The sequence below is a fragment of the Delphinus delphis genome, chromosome 10 (assembly GCF_949987515.2).
Source record: "Delphinus delphis chromosome 10, mDelDel1.2, whole genome shotgun sequence".
Taxonomy (NCBI): Eukaryota; Metazoa; Chordata; class Mammalia; order Artiodactyla; family Delphinidae; genus Delphinus; species Delphinus delphis.
The window spans coordinates 72,590,244-72,612,160 of NC_082692.2; the positions used below are offsets into that span (position 1 = coordinate 72,590,244).

The window sequence follows — 21,917 nt, forward strand, 5'->3', positions numbered from 1 at the left end:
CCCACAGGTTCAAGGCAGTGAGAAAGGTCTTGATGACTTTGGCAAGAACTTCAGCAGAGATGAAGAAATCAACCTGCAACGAACTGAGAAGCAACCAGGAAACCAAGAAGTGGAGAGGGTAAATGGAAATTTTTGTTGTTATTCTAGAAACAGCTATGAAAAGAAGGTGAACAACAGAGCAGGAACTAAAGGGGAAAGGTAAGATATTTCTTCCCCTTTTACAGATTGGGAAGAATTTTTATATGTTTATATGCTGATTCAGTGAAGAGGGAGAAGGAAAAGGAAGTTACAGAGCAAGAAGAGATAACTGATGCTATAAGGGGTCCTGAAGTAAAGAACAAAGATAGAAGTAAAAGTAGTCAGATAGCTATTAAATTAGAGGAATTAGCTATTAATTAGCGGAAGACAATATAGCTTCCACTAACAAATAAGATCATTCAAAGAAAATAGGATAATGACTCTTGAAATGTGAAATTATTACCAGCAGCTCCTCAAAGCTTCCTTTATAAAATCAATCTGCCAAAAGTTCAAAATTTAAACTTTTCAATTATTACCAAAAATAATTCTACATAATTTGGTTATAAAGGTAATACTTGGTCAATAAAAGTTATTTTGTTTACTCACGGGGCTTGAGTACGGGTGGTATATTCTTTGAATTCACTATCATGAATAGTGAAATAAGGTCGGAAATCACTGAAGTACTTTAATGGAGAAATACAGCTGCAGAGCAAGAATAACATGTAAAACAAAGGACAGAAATTAAAGGCCCTACTCAATAACTATGAAATATCTAAACACAGAGTTTACCCCAGTGGGATCATCTATCTATAACTCATTTCAGGAAACTAGAAAGACAAATGGAAAAATGTAATGTAGATGGCATACCAAAAACACACTGGATTTGGGGCAGAAGACGGGGTGAAATTCTGGCTCTATCATTCATTAGCTACATACCTTTTTCTAGACACTGACCATTCACACAACTGATTTTTATCAGGTGCTAACTTTATGTAAGTGAATGAATGTGCTTATTGCCCAGAAAAACAAAAACATGGAATCTGAAATAATTTTCTCATCAATAAATGGTGCTATAATGAGCACTACCTTCTTACAGGATTATTGTGTAGATAATGCAATGAGTGTGCAAACATATCACAGGTGGTAAACTGTTGCAACTATCACCATGAGGAACCAAATATACTCACTTAACAAGTGCCAATACAGTCTCTGACGACTCTGATGGTGACGGTGCCATGACCACGAGGGGCTCACCCAACAGCACCAGCTCCCAAAGCATCTGACTATGAAGGAAAACTGGGCAGAAACACCTGAAAGGTGTTTACGCAGCAGAGACACTGTTATTTATCCATCCCTGTTTTTTTTAAGTTCCCATATAATCATTCTAAAAACTTCACATTGATACAATTCTTCCAGCTATGTGTACCTTGACCTGATATACAAATTCATTTAGAATATGGTGATGCGGACTTCCCTGGTGGTGCAGTGGTTAAGAATCCACCTGCCAGGCTTCCCTGGTGGCGCAGTGGTTAAGAATCCGCCTCCCAATGCAGGGAACACGGGTTCGAGCCCTGGTCCGGGAAGATCCCACATGCCGCGGAGCAACTAAGCCCGTGCTCCACAACTACTGAGCCTGCACTCTAGAGCCCGTGAGCCACAACTACTGTAAGCCCACGCGCCTACAGCCCGAGCTCCGCAACAAGAGAAGCCACCGCAATGAGAAGCCCGTGCACTGCAACGAAGAGTAGGCCCCGCTCACTGCAACTAGACAAAGCCCACGTACAGCAATGAAGAACCAACGCAGGCAAAAAATAATAATAATAATAATATGGTGATGCACATAGATATAAGTTTCTTTTATCCACACAAAAATATATAGCAATTTTACTTGTTCCAAGTTTTACAAAATTAAATGTAATATATTGACACATAGAATGGCTAACAAATGATAAAAGCATATAAAATAATTATTAAATTATTGTACCATATAGTATATCTAGTTTATCAATATTGCTGTTACATTTGAACTTCTACTCTATTTTGAAGGAAACAAGAAAAATTAATTTTCCAAAGGATGTTTACTGGATGTACTTAATTTCAAAGTCAATGCTTTCAATATTAAAGAATGAGGAAAACAAATCACAAGGAGGTGTTCTAACACCAAACGACAGAATGCTTTCCTAAGCAGATCCTCCCCCTACAGAAATGTTGCATATTTTTACAGTAGCCCTGGAATTAGGCAGAAGCCTATAGGACAAAACTCTGGTACATTATCTAGCCTAAGTTAATCTGATAACTTTTACTTATTTAGTAATTTCCTCCTAGTAGGGTCAAAATTTTTCCTAGTATATTAGAGGGAAAAAAAACTACATTATCTATTTATAAAAATCATAACCAAAGGACTTTCCTGGTGGCACAGTGGTTAAGACTCCACGCTCCCAAAGCAGGGGGCCCGGGTTCAATCCCTGGTCAGGGAACTTGATCCCACATGCGTGCTGCAACTAAGAGTTCACATGCCACAACTAAGGAGCTGGCAAGCCACAATTAAGGAGCCTGCTAGCCGCAACTAAGGAGCACACGTGCTGCAGCTAAGGATGCCGCCTGCTGCAACTAAGATCCGGTGCAACCAAATAAATAAATGTTAAAAAAAAAAAAGTAACCAATCTACCTACCTGAAAACATACACACACAAGAAAGAAAAGGAAAAAAATACAAGTAACTTTTAAGTGTAAAAATATGAAACAAATTTGTGAGATGGAAATTAGGGAAAGTTCATTTTAACTATTCAAAGGCAAGAAGAGAAATGTGAAGGAAGGGCAAAAAACCAAAAATAAAAACAATAAACAGTTCAAGGATAAGGCAAAGGAGCTCTTCCTCCTTCCTTCCTAAACAATTCAATCCTACAGCAAAACACACTGCATGGTAGGCATCTCTGCCAAGAGGGAAAGAGAGCCCTGCTGGCCTGAAGAGCGTATCAGGACCTGTGTGAGATAAGGCAGACATCTATGTGGAGGAGGTGGCTTGTCGTGGGGGTGTTGGAACCCTAATGTAGTGAGAAAGGTGTGCATGTGTGGAGGTGATCTGATTTGGGGTGACAGAGCCCAGGAATTGTGAGGGGCGTGGAGGGGCAGCAGGTGCAGAGGGTCAGAGCCAGAGTGGGCTGAGGAGGCTGTCCATGGTGGGGTGTCAGAGCAGGGGAATGAGGGTGAACGTATGGAGGGGTGGCCTGCAGTAAGGTGTAGAAGCACAAGTAGGGAAAGGAGGGATCCACGTGGGGGCTGGCTTGGCACTGGGAGTCAGAGCATGACAGGGTGAGGATGGCATCCACAAAGAGAGGTGGCCTAACGTGGGGTATGGAAGCCGGACTGGGGCAAGAGGGGAACCACGTGGGGGGTCAATCAGGCATGGAGCAGGGCCTAAGCAGGGTAAGGAGGGTGTCCATGAAGAAGAGCAGCCAGGTGGGCAGTTTCAGAGGCCAAGAAGGATAAGAAAGGCATTTGCTCAGAGAAGAAGGTTGCAGCAGAGACGAGAGATTGGTTACTAACATGGGCCGATCAAATAAGTAAATGAATCAAGGATAATAGGATGTAGCTCCTCTGTCAGAGAAAAGAAACACAAATATGAAAAGGGAAAAAAGTAGAGTGGAATTAGGGGTATTGGTGTGACTTTATAGTTTTCAATATATATGGATATAGAAATAAATATGTATGTAAAAGTGTTTAAATACTATATATGAGTGTGTATGTATACATGCATTTACAGATACATATTTTCCTTAGCTCTGTCCACTGACAGGGATATTCCCTTAGCAAGGAGCACAACTAATGCCCAGATCTTGACTTCTAAATCCTATTCTCTACTAAGTAGCTGATTCCAGGGCTGGGGAAGAGAAAATACAAGATAATCTTGGAACTCAACAGAACTGAAAACATATGTCCACACAAAGGCTTACATACAAATGTTCACAACAGCATTATACATAACAGCCAAAAAGGGGAAACCATCCAAATGTCCTTCAATGGATTAATGGATGTGGTATATCCATACAATGGAATACTATTCAGCCATAAAAAGAATGAAGTAATGATTCATGCTACTGCATGGATAAACCATGAAAATAATATGCTCAGTGAAAGAAGGTAGACATAAAAGGTCACATATTGTATGATTCTATCTATATGATATGTCCAGAATAGACAAATCCAAAGAGACAAAGTGGATTAGTGGTTACTAGGGGCTGCAGGGAAGAGGCCATGGGGACTAACTGCTAATGGGGTACAGGGTTACTTTTTGAGTGATGAAAATATTCTGGAACTAGACAGTAGTAATGGTTGCACAACTCTGTGAATATACTAAAAACAATTGAACTGTATACTTCGAAAGAGTAAATATTATGTATGTGAATTATATATCAATTTTTTTAGTTAGAAAAAAAAAGATAAGCCTGGAACAAACAAGTTAGTGTTTCAAGAATGAAAAGGATATGACAAAAAAAGAAAAACAGAGGCCAGCTTGAAATGGATTCTCATTGGCCAAACTGGGGACAATTTGAACATCAAAAACTGATGAGAATAATGGATTTTAATAACCTGTTGAATAAAACAAGAAACCAAAAATCCATACAGATATACATACATGGTGCAATGTTTTAAAATATTTCTACAAATTCTTTGACACTCCTTTTAAAGCACTGAGCCTATTTCTCACCATCTTAGGTGGGCTGGGTTAGTGGCTTGCACTTAATGAACAGAGTAAATTAAAGCAATAATATACAACTTTTTTTTCAATAATCGTTGAACAAATGAACCTTTAATAGCAGTTACACCATTGAGGTGTCCTGATCCAACATTGAGGTCATAAACCCTATTGTCAATATGGACTCTAGAATAGGATTGTGCTGTTATCCCTAGGGTAACTTGTTCCGTTGATCAATTTTTGGATCAATAAGTGATATTATGCTTTGGCTAGTGGGCCTAAGCTTTAATCACTCAGAGGTTTTTTTTGTGCTCTGAGGTCACCCCAACCGTGTGGCATGTGGGATCTTAGTTCCCCGACCAAGGATCAAACCCGCGCCCCATACAGTGGAAGCGCAGAGTCCTAACCACTCGACTTCCAGGTAAGTCCCAATAATATACAACTTTGAAGCCTGAGTCATAAAAGACATTGTGACTTCAGCTTTCTCTCAGATCACCTGCTGAATGTTGTGAGAAAATTTAAGCAGCCCTTTGGAAACGTCCACATGGCTGGAAATGAAGGTCTCCTGCCAACAGTCACAAGGAACTGCGACCACCAGCCAACAGCTAAAGTAGCTTTCTAGGGAAGCAGACCCTCCAGCCCCACTTGTCCAACTGACTAAAACCTCAGCTGACATCTTAACTGCAACCTCACAAGAGATCTAGAACTAGAACCATCCAACTGAGCAGTCCCCAGATTCCTAACTCTCAGAAACTGTGTGAAATAATGTTTGTTCTTTCAAACTTTTAAGTATTGGGGTAACTTATTACACAACAATAAATAAATAGTTTCATAGTTTCAACGTATAGCTTCAACGTATCTCCTCACAACGTATCTCCTCACAAAATATTTAACTACAAAAGGAAAAAGAATAATTTATCAATGGAGAAGCTTGGAGAACACCACACTAATAAAGAGATCAAAGTGAACATTATCAGCAATGAGGCAAGCCAACCTTATGTGCTACCTCCTGGCCTGAATCTTATTATGAGTAAATCCCAGACAAACCCAAGCTGAGGAATTTCCTGTAAAATAACTGTCCTGTAATCCACAAGAATGTCAGGGCCATGAAAGGAAGACTGAGGAGCTATTCCACACTGAGACTAAACAGACATGACATCTAAATGCAACAGATGGTTCTGAACTAGATATTATTGTGACAACTGGACACATTTGAATGTGGTCTTAGTATTAGATGGTATTAATTTATCAATGTTAATTTCCCAATTTTTTTGGTTGCATTGAGTCCTTCCTTGTAGGAAACAGACACTAAAGTATTAAGGGAAGATGGGGCATCGGGTCTCCAACTTACCATCAAATGGTTCTAGGAAAAAAAAGTTTACTATACTGACCACTTTTCTGTAAAATCTGTGATTGTTTCAAAATTTTATACAGATACATAAATTTTATATAAATATTTATATATGTAAAATTTTGAAATAATCACAAATTTACAGAAAAGTGATCAGTACAGTATATATGTATAATTTTTAAAATATATAATTTATATATATTATATATGTATATTTATAATTTTAAAATAAGCAAAGGAAAAATGGAAAAGACCTATATGGAAACATCTGACCAACTGACTTTAATAGTGGGATGCCCTTAAGGCATCAAAGTTGCAAATCAGTTTTTCTCTGAAGTATAGTAATGTTATCTATCAGCAAGGGCACAAACAGATAGGAAGTACAATTACAAGATGAAGCATTCTCTGAAACCTCTGTATTACACTAGTAATATCTGTTACACAAAGTAGTTTTTATTGGGGGGAGGTAAGTATTAAATATTCAAGAGAGGAAACCTTTAATAGATATTGGTGTTATACATCAAATTAACGGCAGTGTAGAATTACTAAAATGAGGGGTTTGTAGGGAAATCACACTCTTCTTTTAGCACCACTTTTATATTCCCATTCTGGAGTATCATGCTTTATGCTCTCAACCCACTCCCCCCAACTCCCCAAAAAAGGCCATCCCTAGAAAAAAAATTATTTATTTACCATTCTCACACCCAACCAAACAAAAATAATCTGTGTCTACCATGTAATACCCAATCCATATCCAAATTTCCCTAGTAGTCAAAGCAACTGACATGCAGTCAGGGATGAACCACTGATTTACAACATGTGAAACATGACTATTTTCTTCCAGTTTTTTCCACATTTTATATGGGAATATTCACTTTCTAAAGAAATTAACAACAATATCATAAAGCAATGAGACAAGGCAGTTAACAAAATTTTTTAGTCTTTACCTGAAAAGATCCACCTCATGAACAGTAGGTAAAATAACAGATATATGTGTGTCTCCCTAAGAGATAAAAAAGAAAAAAAAATAGACAAGATGTCACCCAAATTGCCAGAAACTGACTTTTATAATATGCCTATCTATCTCATAATCAATCAGCCATGTTGCCCTGTCTTCTAAGAGTCTCTTCCTCCAGAAGCAGCTACAAAGAGAATGGGTCTTAACAGTCTCCCCTAACACAGCAGGTCAAGGACAACATAGATTCCACCGATAAAACATTAATCCGGTGATCAGATGTTAGATTAATTCTCAACTGTATGAATACTACCATAATACCAGTTGACATATATAACAGGCAAAATTTGTTTTCCTATTGCTCTCCATTTTTATTTAGTTCAAAGGACAATGGGAGTGCTAATATACAGTTAAATCACTTCAAATGAAAAATTCATCCCCACCCATGAACAAATGTAACTTTGGGGAAAATGAAGGGCAATTATAACTACAGAATCCTTTTGATTAAGTTTCCTAAAAACAGAAGTCTGTTGACCACTCTTCTAAGGTAAGAGGTTTTGTTAGAATTAAACCTTGTTTAATTTTTCAAAAGATAATTTTCTCCTTGTCCTCACAATTACAGTATAAATTCTGAGTTCTCCAGTGTCTACTAGAGAAAGAACAAGAAAAAAAATCGGAAAATAGGAAGCTTATTATCAATTCATTAAAAATTATTTAATAGGATATTTCAGTGATATTCAGAAATGTATCATAAACACAAGAAACTCTACATTTGCTAGTTTAAAATTTCTGTTAAAGAGACTATATATGCTGGATTATTCTACCACAGTAGCACACTACCTGCTGAGTTAACTGCACTATTTGAGTTGTCCCAGGCTTGTCATGACATGTGGGAATCCGTACCTAAAAGAGAAGAAATTAACTTTGGCTACAAAAGAATGACCTTTCTGTAACTTGCGAGTCCGGCTACAATGAGGGATCAGAAGCACTCTATCCTGATGCTAAAAAGGTACACTCAACAATGCCTAAAAAGCCATAAAAACAAAATACTTATGTCAGATTAAAAACTAAAGTCATATTTATTTTTAGTCACAACAGAAGGTAAGTGAACCAAGGTCTCCACATTCCCATACACACAGAAATCACTAACCCACCGAGAAGCAAACGTGCTGAAAAACAGAAAAGGACATCAACTACATACCACTTCCTGTTTATTGTTCCAATCTTTGCTTCATTAATATACACACACCCAAACACACCCTCTCAAGCTTGCCAAACTATGGGATAAATCTCACAGGGAACCATGAGAACTCTCAACCCAGACCTACTTTTGATGATTTCCCATGGAAAAAACAGAACAGAGGTCCTACAGAAATGAGCACATCTAAAGAGAGAACATTGCCAAAAATAAGTTCAACTTGAAAATGAATTGCAAAAGCACTTACAGCACATTCATACAAAGCCTGAGAACAAAATGCTAATTCATTGTATTAAAAAAAAACCTTAGTAGAGAACAATACCCTGGGATGGACATGTTGGTCTGAAAATACACATTAAAAAGATCACTTAAGACTAAGAACCAATGACCTGCTGTATTAAAAAAAAAAAAAAAAAAAAAAGACTAAGAACCAATGGCTTTCCTAATTTCTTTTAAATTTTACTAACTCATACTCAATTCTACAAGTGTTCTGCAATACCATCCATTTCTGGAGGGCCATGAAGTTGCACAATTCTAGGAGGTGGCATTTACATTCACATGCATTGTATAAGAATGACAGCATCATGTAAACTCTACAGGATGAAAATGGGACTGGTGACCCCTGGAGTTGTGTGACTAATGGTTCTGTGCAGCAGGATAAATTGTGGTACCTTTGTAACTCCTCACATCAATGACAAGTGAAAGCAACAACAGGACTGAATGTTATTAGGAAGTTAAAAAGCAAAATTCATGTGTGAGCTTCCTAAAAAAGGAGACAAATGAAATATAAGCTATTATTACCTTCATTACTACCCCCATAATAGGCAGATGTAATGTTTTCCCTGGCATTGGTGCAGGCCATCGATCAACATCATTACAAGCTGAAAAATATAGTAAAATATTTCTTTAGTATAAGTGGAAATACTAAAATATTAAAAATGGAACATTAGAAGTTAGAACTCCACTTTATGCTTTCTATATAGCAGAAAAAATACACTGGGAAGGATGGAAGATAAAAGGCAAAAGTACTGAAAATATCTTATATTTCACCAGATATACATCTATGTTCTAGGATATAAATTGGTTAATACATGTTTTGAAAGCAACAGACTAGGTTTAAAGGGAGTTTTCCTACTCATTTATTACTACTAAAATTAGCTACAAAAGCACACCACCTAGCAGATGTCTTCTCTCTGTATTGAGTGACATAAGGATTTCTGTTTAACAGTACTTTGAGTATCAGAATTGGCAACTCAATATTTGTTTATTATTATCCTAAAAAATAGGCATCATCCGTGCTGCAAAAGGAGAAATAAAAGATAGGATCTTTGGTGTTTGTAGGTAAATATGCCAGAAGAATTGTTTTACCTCTCTCTCCTACCTTATAGTCCTTAAAATTCTTAACTAATTTTTTTTCATTCATTTCCAGTAAAAAATTTAAAACTCCTTCATAAAGGTACCTAACTCACACAATGTTTAACTTACCTGCTTCCAAATAAGGTTCATTCTTTTCAAAATACTCTGGTGCTATCTGTTTGAGCACAGTGTGAAAAAAATGAATATAAGGTAGTTTGCTGATCAAAACCAAGGACTGGAGGGAAAAAAGAAACAATGTTTAATTTCTTAATGATTATAATTTTAGTTTGCCATTTCTTATATAATCAATTATTAACAAGCCAAATTCAGCGAAAAGTGTGGATTTTAAAATAAAAAGGCTTTTACAGTAGATGGTTAAAAGAAACATAAAACTATAGTGGCAGAACACCAGAAGTTTAACCTTATTACTACGTTTTAAGAGCATAAAGACACATTCACAGATTTTCCTGCTGTGCAGGAAAAAGAATTTCCTATAAACAAACTAATGTCATGGATAATTCCAAAGCCTGGCTACTATTGCTGTCAGCAAAGCAATATTAGGAATTAGCTAGGTAAACTCTTCCTAAAAAGGAAAGCGCAAATTGTGATGCTTTTTCTGACTAAGAGCTATGACTGTTATATTTTAGAGTTCAATGGTTTTAGCCACATTCTTAGAAATTGTGACTTTATAGTTTGTGACCACTTCAGATATAGATTATGCTGACTTTTTAAAAATCTATTTTCTTGAAAACTACTTTTTATCTTTCCATTAAGCATCAATTAGTGGTCAGGGCATGTTCTGGTTACAAAAGGTAAAGGTGTGTCCCTGTTAGCTGGGATTAAATTGGAATTAATTGATATTTATATATATATATATCTTTAGAAACAAAAAGATTGTACATTTAGAGTGGGAACAATAATGACTAAGACGTTGATCAAGTATATTCACTAGCTCTTCAAAAAAAAGATATTGCAGGCTTTTATTAGCTGTAACTATGTTACAATCTGTTTACTCTTTCCCTTATTCTAAAATGTGAAAATTCAACAGATTCTTCTGAGTTTTGACAGTTTCATACAATAACTGTAACTTACTGTCAGGAATCTAGTACAGAGATAGCAGGAAGGCAAAATTCAATAGCAGTTAAAAATCTAGGGACTTCCCTTGTGGCGCAGTGGTTAAGAATTCGCCTGCCAACACAGGGAACACGGGTTCAATCCCTGGTCTGGGAAGATCCCACATGCTGCGGAGCAACTAAGCCCATGTGCCACAACTACTGAGCCTGCGCTCTAGAGCCTGCGAGCCACAACTACTGAGCCCGCACACTACAATAACGAAGCCCGCACACCCTTGAATCCACACGCCGCAACTACTGAGCTCACACACCACAACTACTGAAGCCCGTGCGCTCTAGGGTCTGCGTGCTGCAACTACTGAGCCCGCGTGCCTAGAGACTGTGCTCCAAGAGAAGCCACCAAAATGAGAAGCCCATGCACCGCAACAAAGAATAGTCCCCACTCGCCCCAACTAGAGAAAGCCCGCATGCAGCGACAATGACCCAATGCAGCCAAAAAAAACTAAGGACAGGTGTTTACAATCTAAAAAAAAAAAGATAAAATATAAATTCTAGTATGTTTAAAGATAAAATATCAAACACTTTAAAGACTGTTCATTCTAATAATTTCTATTCTTCTAACCACAATGTAAAAATATTTTTCTGTTAATGTATATGAAAATTACCTTCTGAAAGTAGCCTCTTTTTAGAGTTTTGTCTCGAACTTGTCGAAAATACACATATCCATAAAAATAGGCAGGATCCTTCTATAAAAGAAGTGACAAATTAAAAAAAAAAAATATATATATAGCCATCCTTTCTTATTAAAAGCAGGTTCCTTTATAAACTTGAACTGAGATATGAGGTACACACAAATAGCTAGTTATGCTTTTCCACCAATGCAAACAACAATCATGACAGTAACTGGCAGATAAAAACCTGCTAACTTGCCCACAGATGAAATAATCATAACTAAAGTACTAAGGTCAGATTTTACCCCCTATAACTTACTCTGTTTATGTTCTTTATTCATATCTGTGGTAGTTAATGGAAGTTAGGAAAACAATCAAGTTCTGTTTTCCCCAATGCTATACTTAGTTTTGAAAAAATTCTGCCTACAATTCTGAGTTAGGCATCAGTCTTATGAGGTATACTAATGCAAAATTTCAAGAGAGAAAATAAAAGGAGTTAAATGCCAATATGAATCTTACATAGACAGTTATATTTTTACCCAACAATAATGAAACACTGGAATATTTATCAACATACAATTTGAAAGGTCCAAAAAACTTACAAGTTTTTATATCCTATTGGAATAAACTCTGGTCCAGTTCCTTATTTGATTGTTATTCTTTAAGCAAATATTTATTGACTACCTACTTTGAACAAGACATTGTGTTAGAAAAGATAAAAAGATGTGTAAGACACAGTTCCTTAAGGAGATCACAAACTAAGAGTGATAAGAAAAGTACAAAAATGACTAGTATGTGATAGGAGGGCAGGTACCATGCAAAAAAGCACAAAGTGTTACAAAGAGGCCAAGGGGGAAGAGGTTACTTCTGTCTATGGTGATCAGTATTTTGCGGAGGCAGCTGGTTTTGAGTTGGGCATTGAAGGATGGATATGATTTAAACAAAGACAAAGGCATTTCAAGTTTAGACAGCCAAGAGTTTGAGCAAAACCACGCAGAGATAGAAAAATACAAGCTACCTCAGGAAAAAGCATACAGTTCAGTTTAGCTAATATATGGCACATGTATAGAAAGGAGATTAAGCTGGAAATTTGAAAGGCAAAGGTTTTATTTTGGAAGGCCCAAAAAGTGAGAACCAGGAAATATTACTATCATTAGCTCTTTATTCATTAAGCAATAAGTAATCATTTTAGATTTTATTTATTTTATGTAATATATATGTACACTTTAGCTGGGAACACTGTGTAAGATATATTGCACTGAAAAAGACAGAAGATGGACGTCTTTGGGCAAATATTTTTATCCTCAATAGCCCTCAATTCCTTCATTTGCAAAAGGAACTCTTTTGGAACAATATAGGGAGGATTAATAAGATAATATGTGCTTATTGATACAATGCCAAGAACATAAAAAGCTCTAATAAGTAGTAGCTATTATTATCAGCAGTTGACAGAATATGTTATTAGTGATAGCAAATGGTCATGAAAAGGACAAGATGGCTATAAGAGATATTTCAAAAGGTAACATCTTTGCTAACTGGAAGAGGATTCCTGTCATTAGTGGAACCAGGAAGGTAAGCTGTAAATACTTATTTTAGGCAAAAGATGTCAAGTTCTTATTGGATGTGCTAAGAGGACATCCAGATGGAAATGTTCTTCATGTAGTTAGAGATAAAAGTATGAAGTACCAAACAGAAATTCTACACTCAGGAATCATCTGAATTATTAAAACTGTTTTTAATAAACAACAACTATAAACCAAAGTTTATTCAAAAATCAAAAAGAGACAACAATAATTCTACTATAAAGCAGGTAGGGATTACCACAGGGAATCTTCAACTCTGGGTGATATTTACTGGTATACTACCACCCCACTTCCACATCTAAACAAAGAGTTTTAACACGTGAAAGAAAATTAATTCAACATTCTAATTTCTATAATTCACAATGGCATTATGTTTTAAGAATAGTAACTTAATAAAGTCTCTTTCACTCACATGCTAAATCCTTATGAATTAGACTCAGGAAATTCAGCAGTATAATACAGTAACAAAACAAAAGCACAATATTTCTGAATGCTATAAGAGGTAACTGAGTGACTGTGTTCTAAAGTTTCCTCTCACATAGACATTATTCTATTACTACTTTTCCAACCTTTAAGTAAACTGGTAAATCTTTCTCAAATTGATCCAGGAGACAATGCAGTGACACCCTCCTCCCAGAAGACTGTCGAAATCTAAAACAAAACTGGGTATCTCCAAGACAACCTAATGAAAACAAAAATGAAAGAAATTAAGGGCAGCACAGTATAACATTTATTTATCCAGTTTCATCACATCTTAGAGCTAAAGGGGTCCTATCAATTACTGAAACACATTCTATCATGCTTTAGAGAAGAAAAAAGAGATCCTGACAGTTCGACTTGCTCTAAGCCATCTTTGCTGGTTAAAGGCAAAGCCATTAGTAAACTATGCATCTTAACTCCTATGTCCCTCTACTGTTTTTCCTATTCCATTTTCTCTAATTAAAACTTTTTGAAAACTGTGTGCATGTCATGTTGATTCACAGACATAATTATGAGCAAAAGAAGCCAAATATAAAAGAACACAAATTGTTCAAATCCATTTAGTTTTTTTTTTTAATAAAGCAGGCAAACTAAACAATAGTGTTTAGGAATACATGGTTGGGTGATAAAACTATAAAGAAAAGCAAGAATCTTATTACTATAAGAATCAGTAGAGTGATTTGAAAAGATACAGGCACCCCAATGTTCATAGCAGCCTTATTTATTTACAATTACCAAGGTATGGAAGCAACCTAAGTGTCCATCAACAGATGAATGGATAAAGATGATATGATACACACACACACACACACACACACACACACACACACACAAAAATGGAATACTACTCAGCCATAAAAAAGAACAAAATTTTGCCATTTGCAGCAACATGGATGGACCTGGAGAGCATTATGCTAAGTGAAATAAGTCAGAGAAAGACATATGTATGATATCACTTACATGTGGAATCTAAAAAATACAACAAACTAAGCAAAACTAACAAAAAAAAAGCAGATTCACAGATATAGAGAACTAATGGTTGGTTACCAGTGGCAGAGGGGCAGGGAATATAGGGGTGGAGGAGTGGGGGGTACAAACTACTGGGTGTGAGATAGGCTACAAGGATTATTGTACAACACAAGGAATATAACCATTATTTTGCAATAACTGTAAATGGAAGGCAAACTTTAAAAATTATATTTAAAAAATTTTAATAAAAAGTAAAAAATTGAAAAGAAAAAAGAATCAAGATAGTGGTTACCTTAGGTGCGGGGGAGGGAAATACTGTTTGGGAAGAGACATGAGGGGGTTTTTGTGGTGTTGGCAAAGTTCTATTTCTTGACCTTATATGTGTTTTATATTTCACAATGAGAATTTAAAAAAAAAACAAAAACATAGCAGACTCAGGAAGAGCCCAAGTAATAGACTTACTATTTTAATCATGTTAATTATAAAGTTTTTAAACTTCAATCATTTTAGCAAACCTCTTAAAATATTACCTAAACTGTCAGGCAATAATTACGAAAAAATGTAAATACTCTAAAAAGTGAAAGACACAAGAAGTAGCCTGTCACTCAAATTCTTCCCAGTTACTGTATTTAAAACTAATGAGATTATATTAAAAATGTGCTCAAGATTTTATTACACACAGAAGTACTTATATTTCTTTAGCACATCAAGTTCTCAAAAAGGAAGCAGAAACTTGATATTATGTTTAAGTTTTTTAAAAAGCGACTCAGTACATATACCCAAATGCACTTATAGAAACTAGTATTTCTTTGGTGGAGGAGGGAAGAAACAAAGGGGACTGGAGGGTGAGTCAGTTCAGTTTCTCTACTTGTCATAGCAGATGGTTCAAAATAAGGAAAATACATGAGACCTGAGATAATGGAAAATACTCCTAGCATTGTTTTAGTTCAACAGATTTATATACAGATGGTTCAGTTTTTCTCTTCAGAAGACAGAAAGATCCACTGAGAAGTATACACTAATTTCTCTGAGACACATAGCAAGATGTAGCAGAAAAAATGCAATGGATTTTAAGAAAGATGTATGGTCTCTGGAAAATGTAAGGAATGCTGAGCTTTGTGGAAAGAAAGTAATGAAGCTCCCACAGCCTTCAACCCCAACCCACCCCTGGCTCCACTCCCAAACCATGGGCATGCTGTAAGAACTTTCCGATGACCAGCTGTACCTGCAAGCTGTACAGAACTGGTCAGGAAGCTAGTTCACCAGGTCAAAAAGGCTTTAACCATAGTGTCTTTGTGAAGTGAGGTAAATGGTTCCCATTTTATGTTTCAGAAGTCTGTTCCCTCATACACAAAAGGTTACTAAAGAAAAACCAACTCTTTATCTGGGTAGACCTTTGTTCTCCATCCTGACCTCACTATTAACGGGACAGGAAAAGAGGTGTTACAGATTGGCAACCAGGTTATTTACATTTGTCTTTCAGAAAAGGATACCTGTGGAGGGCGGGGCAATCCTGATAACCTACAACCTCATCAAAAATAAATCTACCTTGTTAGTATGACCCATCCAATTTGCCTATTTAACAGGAGAGTGCACCTCTACATAAGCAGTATAATGATTACATATGAAAGATGGTTAAATGACTGTGCACATGAGGGAAAGGTTATAATCTGAGGAAAAAGGAACCACAATCAATGGGATCTAGTTCCAGGTCCATCAATAATTAGCCTTCTAGAAGTCACTTCGCCCAAGGTTCTCAATTTCCTTGTAAACAAAAGTTAAGGGGCATCATAAGATAATCTCTAAAGTCACTTCCAGCAGTGATATGCAATAATTCTAAAGTAAATCTCCACAACTGACCTACAATTGTACTGAATTCCAAGCATCTTACCCACTGTATTCACTAAGAAAACTAAAGACCTATATAAAGATCCAAAAAGACCTAAAAGTTATGCTATGTGCACCATAGCTTTCTGATTATTAACAAAAACAAACAAAAAAAAAAGGTAAAAAGCTTTAATGGAAAGTATTTTTTCTTCACATAAATCAAGGAATAAAGATGAATTTATACAAATTTTAAGATTAAATGACAGCTCTCCAAAGAAAATACACCTTCACGTGGCTTCTTGACTAAGAACCACATAAACTCTTTCCCTGATAAAGCAGCAGGGATTAAGGAAACAGCAAATTTCCTCAGCAAACCCCCACAGCTTGAGGAAAAGTTCCACTTTAATTAATCTAAGATATCTTTACGAGCCCAGAAAACAGAACTAATAACCCAACACTTTTTAAACCAAGAAAATTCCTGTAACCTTCCCCCAACATCCTTTTCCAAACAACTAAGTTCTTACAACAGAAATCAAACAGAATCCCAGGTCAAAATTATTCTCATTATTTTGTCTGCTTTCAGAAGTGATTTTCCACCCTTTCAATATATGAATTGAGCACCCATTTCACTGAATGCTCACTCTGTGGCAGGCACTGTCCTAAACACTTTAGATACATTAACTCATTTGGTCTTCATGCTTCTCACGTAGGTCCCATTATTAGTCCTCTTTGTGAGGAGGAAACCAAGGCACAGAAAAGTTATGTAATCCTCCAAAGAAATAAATCTGCTAAATGGCAGAGCAAGAATTTGAGGCCACGACATCTGACTCTGGAGCTGGTGCTCTGGACCATGACATCATACTGGCTCTTTCAAGTCAAAATGGACTTCAAAAACACCACTTCCACTAATATGAAATATCCAGAATAGGTAAATCCGTAGAGACAGAAAGTAGACAGGTGGTTGCTGAGGGGGAGAGGTGGGTAGGAGGAAACTGGAGCAGGAAGTTTCTTTTTCGGTGATGAAAATTTTCTAAAATTGACTTCGGTAATAGTTGCACAACTCTGAATGTACTAAAAATCACTGAATTGTACATTTTACATGGGTGAATTATATCTCAATAAAACTGTTTTGCTTTTTTTTTTAAAATGCTACATCACTGCCAACTGGAGCAGATCAAAAGCTCCTATTCTTCACTTAGAAAACGAAGTCCTGAAAAGCACCCCTCCAACTGAGGAGTTGCTGAACTCACTGGTTTCTGGGACACTCACTGGTTTCATGGCTCCTCCTATGCGAATGCCATGTGGTAAGCCACAAACTGCTCTCCTCCCATTTTAAAATTATCAAGGGCACAGATGATTTTATCCTTTACATCTGCCAATCAAACCAAGACTGCAAAGCTATAGATAAACGGAAGACGCTTTCCTGTATCAAAAATATTACTTGAGCGGCTTCCCTGGTGGCTCAGTGGTTAAGAATCCACCTGCCAATGCAGGGGACACAGGTTCAAGCCCTGGTCCGGGAAGATCTCATATGCCGCGGAGCACCTAAGCCTATGTGCCACAACTACTGAGCCTGCGCTCCAGAGCCCACGAGCCACAACTACTGAGCCCGTGTGCCACAACTACTGAAGCCCACGCGCCTAGAGCCCGTGCTCTGCAACAAGAGAAGCCATGACAATGAGAAGCTCACGCGCTGCAATGAAGAGTAGCCCCCGCTCGCCACAACTAGAGAAAGCCCACGCGCAGCAACAACGGCCCAACACAGCCAAAAATAAAAACAAATAAATTTATTTAAAAAAAACTACTTGAGATTTGAGGGAAAAAAGCTTAACTATTTCTTCTAAAGGGAAAAGACAACTTCAGACTATTTTTTTAAATTAATTTAGTTATTTGGTTGCGTCAGGTCTTAGTTCTGGCAGGTGGGCTCCTTAGTTGCAGCTCACGGGCTCCTTAGTTGCAGCTCACGAGCTCCTTAGTTGCAGCATGAGAACTCTTAGTTTTGGCATGCACGTGGGATCTAGTTCCTGGACCAGGGATAGAGCCTGGGCCCCCTGCATTGGGAACACAGAGTCTTAACCACTGCACCACCAGGGAAGACCCTTGATCAGTTTTGTTTTTGTTTTTTTAATAAATTTATTTATTTATTTATGGCTGCGTTGGGTCTTCGTTGCTGCACGTGAGCTTTCTCTAGTTGCAGCAAGCGGGAGCTGCTCTTTGTTCCGGTGCACAGGCTTCTCATTGTGGTGGCTTGTCTTTGCTGCAGAGCATGGGCTCTAGGCGCATAGGCTTTAGTAGTTATGGCACATGGGCTCAGTAGTTGTGGCTCCTGGGCTCAGTAGTTGTGGCTCATGGGCTCTAGAGTGCAGGTTCAGTATTTGTGGCGCATGGGCTTAGTTGCTCCACAGCATGTGAGATCTTCCTGGACCAGGGCTCAAACCCGTGTCTCCTGCATTGGCAGGTAGATTCTTAACCACTGCGCCACCAGGGAAGTCCCAGAGTATTTTTATATTAGCGGAAAACAGCTATAGAACAGTTCAGAGTAAGACTAAAATAAAACATGAGACCTTAAGAGCTAGCCCCATCCCTGGCCTTCAGCTCTATGTAGTCACCCTCTCTGTGATTAGAGTTGGAAACGCTGAGAAGCAGGAGTTTAGACCAGGGACTACACTTCTCAAAGTGTAGTCCATAGAATGATGCAAGTCCACAAACCCTTGTTACAATACATGACAAAATAAATACCCAAACTGAGAAGACACATTTAGAAACCCTTATAGCGATTTGATATTGCCATGACAAATTTGGACTTATATTTTGTATTCTTTGGTTTTTCTCCCTTTCTTTTTTCTAATAATTCATGTATACAGCATTTTATAAAAGCACCGGTCCACAACAGACTGGAAATTCTTAAAACACCCAAATGGCCCTTCAACACAGATGAGTGTGAGAAGCACTCCTTTCACCACCGGGAAGTGTAAAGTACATGACGACGTCCCAACTCTTTACATAGAAGAAAATCTGTTGAGACAAATATTATCTGCACATCTAATCCATCCAGAACAAGGATTGATATTTCCCTCGGATTCATCATCACGTGAAACTCTCTCTACTAATGCTAAGTTTTCTCTCTGGCCTTGTTTAGAGCATAGTGATTACAGTCCTTGGGTACCCATCACAGCTTAAGACTCAGGAATGCATATATCCAGATGATATTAATGGTAAATAACGAGAAAAATATCTGACAAATATTTATTAGAGAGAAAACATTCTTTAAACTTAGGCTCCTAAAGATAAAAGCCATTCAAATGGAACAAAAAGCTGAAAGCTAAAAACAAACAAAACAAAACTTTTTTCTAAAGTCACAGTATCTAAGTTGTGTGTGGGTAGTGGGTGGAGGAAGTGGAGGACTGGCAAATCCTCCCATTGGGAATCCCAAAAGTATTCTTCTTTATCTGTATAACTTACCATAGAGTCTAAATGTTGTTTTACTTTTTTTAAGTGTGCACCGTGGAAACAAAAGCTAGGTTATGATTCTTTCCTAAAGACTGCTCTACTGCACCTTCTGTAACAATAAAGCTATCTTGGGAAAAATTAAATCCATTTCAAAGTTGGCATAGTACTAATTCCAACTTCCATTTAATGAACACATAAATGAAACAAACTATTTGGATAATCACAATTCAGAACAGTGATCTCAAATATATGTAAATGCATAGTCTCTTGCTGGCTAGATTAATATTCTTCTGTTAAGATGGCAAGGTGTCTATTTTTAAGATCTTCTGTTGACTTTACTTCTAAGTACCAAGCATATTTTGAATAAAATGAACCACACTTCCTTTGATATGCAGCTTATAAAAAAGGCATTACAAAACATCTGTAGGTCATTCAAATGCCTAAAATACTGAACAAATTGGTTTTTTTTTTTTTTTGGCCCCACGGAGTCCTAACCCCTAGACTGCCAGGGAATTCCCTGAACAAATGCTCATTTACACAGATTTACACTTGAGTTTAACTTCCAATAAGAAAATGACTCATACAGAGACTAACTGCAAAACTAGAAATAAAAAAGACTATCAGACATCATACAATTAACTTCTTAGTCTTTTTTTTTTTTTTAACTTCTTAGTCTTGATGCTCATGTAGAGAGGTGAAAGGGAGAGAGCCATGAAAACCAGCCATGACCTGAAAAAGAAGAGTGTGCAGTATAATCACATGAAGTCAGATTATCCTGTAATCCACAAAACTCACCTGACCTTGAGTCATGGAAGTCCAATCCAATACTCACTACAATCAGAACTACATGTGTGCACTTTGTAAGGCAAATGTTATCCGAAATAAGGGGAGATCCTATAAGACTGCTGTATCATTATCTCGTTAACAGGCAAAACATGTGAAAAGATTCCAATAATTCCAGGTCAAAACAAAAGCCGTCCCGGGATCGCTCAAAGCCATCCTTTTAACTTTTTTTTTTTAAAACATATTTCATGAAAGTTGAGTTCCAAAACTATAGGAAAAAATTCTGGAAGCATTTATAAGGAAAAGAGAAAATGCTTTAAAAAGCTAAAATGTCAAGTCTCCCAAATCAGATTATCTAAACTAAATTAACAGTATATTAGAAGTAACCACAAAAGGAAAGGGAACTGTAGTGCCTTTGCTTCATGGGATTCTAAGTGTGTGGTCTAAGAACTTAAGTGTTCTGGTCACTGTAAGCCTGAAAAATTATTTTCAAAGTGAAACACAAAAGGTAACCTGAAAGATATCAACTTATAGGACCACACAAAGGAAGAACTTGAAGGAGACCAGCAAAACCAAGCTTAATAATAACAGCAAACACTTATAAAGTACTTTCTATACCCAAGCACTATTTCAAATGCTTTATATATACTAACTCACATAAACTATTGCAAATAATTGATGGCCATGCTTTATAACCATGTTTACCCTGATTTTTTTTTAAATCCCTGCTTTTACAGAGTTCTTGGCAAGCTCCCAAATCCTAAACTAAAAGAACACTGCTTAATATAAATCCTCAAACATACCAGCGTTGATGATTTTCAATCTCTTCATTATTTCAACAGTTTATGGCTCCATGACGTTTTACCTCATTACAAGATAACAGTTATTTTCAAAGTTGAACCAAAGAAAATAAGTAAGACACGACTAGGATCATAAAAGTAGGAATCAAAATCACTAATCTGTTAGGATGAAATTGAGTTTGCATTCTACTATGTTATTTCAATTAATTTTCATATATTAAGAGTATAATCAGTATTCTCCGTATAAAATTCAACAGAAACACCACATGAAAAATAGTTACCTGAATTTGAATCTGGAAAAGACAAATAGCAAATATTGGTTTTCTGAAAAAGAAAACAAAAACTATATATGCTGACATATATACACCAATAAAAACAAACAAATAAAACAGTAAACTATATAGGGCAATATTTTTACTTACTTCTTTATCAGTAAGTTTGGAATGTTGAGGATAAATTACCTGGGAGAAGAAGAGTTAAATTTTGTTAGACAAATATATGGAGTATATATTGTAAACATTAGCAGGTACTTCTAAAATACTAATCGGCTATGATCAAATTGGTTTAAGAAACAGTTCACAAATTTAACAATGAAACACAGGAGAAGCTGGGAGAATTGAGGAGGATTTACATTTGGCAAAAAAAGTTTTGACTCAAAGTTATCTCTAAAAATTGGTGAAATTTTGAGTTATCAAGAATAAGTTGAGG

At 36.7% G+C, this 21,917-nt stretch overlaps 1 protein-coding gene across 1 annotated transcript in view; it reads right to left on the bottom strand.

Annotated features, from left to right (window-relative positions):
• The window catches only part of DENND6A (DENN domain containing 6A), a 55,739-nt gene that overhangs the window by 18,731 nt on the left and 15,091 nt on the right, over positions 1-21,917 (bottom strand). The window contains exons 2-11 of the mRNA XM_060022748.1: positions 21,632-21,670; positions 21,491-21,533; positions 13,470-13,582; positions 11,312-11,392; positions 9,703-9,808; positions 9,019-9,098; positions 7,860-7,922; positions 7,012-7,067; positions 1,206-1,328; positions 625-720 (exon numbers count right to left, since the gene is read on the bottom strand). Coding sequence (XP_059878731.1) covers positions 625-720; positions 1,206-1,328; positions 7,012-7,067; positions 7,860-7,922; positions 9,019-9,098; positions 9,703-9,808; positions 11,312-11,392; positions 13,470-13,582; positions 21,491-21,533; positions 21,632-21,670 — 800 coding nt within the window. The remainder of the gene's footprint in view (positions 1-624; positions 721-1,205; positions 1,329-7,011; positions 7,068-7,859; positions 7,923-9,018; positions 9,099-9,702; positions 9,809-11,311; positions 11,393-13,469; positions 13,583-21,490; positions 21,534-21,631; positions 21,671-21,917) is intronic.